This window comes from Poecilia latipinna, unplaced genomic scaffold (genome assembly GCF_001443285.1).
Source record: "Poecilia latipinna isolate Pla-1442-1.1 unplaced genomic scaffold, P_latipinna-1.0 Scaffold7131, whole genome shotgun sequence".
In the NCBI taxonomy this organism is placed as follows: Eukaryota; Metazoa; Chordata; class Actinopteri; order Cyprinodontiformes; family Poeciliidae; genus Poecilia; species Poecilia latipinna.
This window is the reverse complement of record NW_015119747.1, coordinates 1-2,309: the sequence shown is the minus strand read 5'-3', so window position 1 is coordinate 2,309 and position 2,309 is coordinate 1. Positions and strand designations below refer to the sequence as shown.

At 37.1% G+C, this 2,309-nt stretch overlaps 1 protein-coding gene across 1 annotated transcript; it reads right to left on the bottom strand.

Moving 5' to 3' along the window:
* Positions 1–833: 833 nt before the first annotated feature.
* Positions 834–1,977, bottom strand: LOC106944160 (butyrophilin subfamily 3 member A2-like; the record flags this gene model as incomplete). The annotated part of the gene is made up of 4 exons (XM_015027392.1): positions 834–942; positions 1,052–1,150; positions 1,234–1,518; positions 1,599–1,977. Coding segments are annotated over 4 exons (872 nt in total), but the record flags the coding sequence as incomplete, so codon positions are not given.
* Between the last annotated feature and the right edge of the window lie 332 nt (positions 1,978–2,309).

Below are 2,309 nucleotides of genomic sequence, written 5' to 3'. Positions count from 1 at the left end.
TATGTTCTAATTGGATGACTTCTAAATGTCGTTGCAACAGTTTTTATTTAGGAACAGCAGCATAAAGGGCACTCAGTACAGATAAATCTCTTCAAATCTTATCAATATTTTCAAATATTTATTTTTACAAAGACATTTAAAAACCATGCTATCATTTTTAGTTCACTTTCCAATGATTTGCTTGATGCCTTATTTTGTCATGTAAATTCCCTCAGAAAACACAATGAAGTTTGATTCTGTGATGTGATAAATTATGAAAGTTTGGTATTAAAGCCATAATTTTAGGGTTTATGTTTGTTTGTTTGGTGTAATACCTGAAAATGACAGTGGGTGGCATTATATGTTTAAATGGCCTGACAGGTAAACTCTCTGCAGGTGTGATGTTTGCGGTGGAAACACAGTTTTTAACCGTCATCGTCATTTTCACTGTTGTCTGATGTTGATCGTTGCTTTGCGACAATTTTGTGAATCATTTGGCTGTACTACGTTAACATTGGAAGTGTGCAACGCTGAAAAGTCGCATTTTGTTGGAAAGCGCCAGATCAATAAATGCTCTACAATCATAGAACCACAGGTGTTGATTCATTGGATCTAGAAGATCCAATGAATCAACACCTGTCAGTCAGCAGAGCCCCAGATTCTTGGGTTCGTTTTGTTTTCTTTGATTAACAACAAGTCACTACAACGGGTGAAAACACTTTTACAAGGGATTTGACACGTCCTTACTGTCTTATTTAAACATCCTTAGAAATGAACAGTTGTGATAATCCTATGAGGTTTTTGCTCAGTTTTAACATGTACATTTTGTTGCATTTGTACTTAAATCTGAAAACAACAAAATAAAACTACGTGATTGTCCCTTTAATGGAAAACCAATGACGTTTTGTGTCTGCATGATTTCTTTACCATCAGTTGTGTCATTTCCTGATTTGGACTTGTTAGCTGAAATAAAAACATATATAGTATAAGGTTTGAAATTAATAGTCATTACTATGTCAGCATTCTTTAAATTTCAATTATACATCCTCTCTGATTTGGATCAAACATTTACCTTTCTTCCTGAAGTACAGGAAGTACAAGGCTCCGAAAGCAGCTAATACAACCAGAAGTATCCCAAAGGCCACCCATCCAGCTGAGGACGATCCCGACTCTGAATAAAAAGCAAATATTGTTCTAATAAACATACTACTCATAAAAGACTAATAAAAGAAACTTGAGGGTGAAACCACAAACCTTCTTCTAATGAATTTTCCAGACGCATTCTGGTCTCCTTTGGTGCTTCATTGAAGAGCCCAACAGAGCAGGAGACCTCAGAAGAACTGGAGACCAGAACCCAACTATGGACTGAATAAAAACCAGCAGAGTTTTTGCTAAACATCACATCAGCAGGTGTGAGAGCTGTTTTGCCGTCTGACCAGCTCAGCTCAGGCTTTGGATGCCAGCCGTCAGATTGGCAGCTCAGATTAACTTTGTTATGGTCTTTCATCACTGCTGACAGGAGAGGTTGGTGTCCAGTTTCTGGAATAAGAAGAAGATGATCATTTGATGTGGACATCATTCTGTTTGGTTTTGTTCTCGTTCTGTTTCATGGTTCTCACCTGTCACACTCAGACTAATAGATGCACTGTCAGAATCATCAGAGCTGCTGACAAAGCATGTATATTTTCCTGCATCTTCAATTGTGACGTTTTCCAGTTTCAGGCTGACATCACCTGCCTTTAATCCACCTGACGTTTCTTCCTTTAAGCCAAATGAGACTCGGCCAGCGAACGAAGCTTTCTGGGATGAATAGTCGAAAGCTCTTGCCTTATAAAGCAGGACTAGAGTACCAGACTGATCACTCCCTTGATACCAGTGTACCTCCATATCTTTTGCACTCTGAGAGGAAGTGAGCCAGCAGGGTAAGATGGCTGTATGACCTCGCTGGACTGAGACAGGAGACTTTACTGAAACTGTGAAAGTCTCTGAAACTGAAAAGAAAAGAAAATCATAATTTGAGTCATCTTTTCATTTTGTTCTGGTATTAGATTAAGTATGTTAAGTGTTTCAAAGTAAAATGTTCCATTGATTTCAAGTCTGAAGTCTTTCAGTACACCAACTGCTTTATATTTAATCATTTTCCCAAACAATAAATAATGATAGTTGCACCTCAATGCACGGTAAACATTGGGAACTGATTTATTTGCTGTTTGAGCTGCATTTTTCTATACTGTTGATTCCAAAAGACCATGATTTTTTTCAGTAATTATTTTTATGTTATTATGTTTATAAAAACACACCACTTTATTATAAAGTTGTGATTCAGTTAT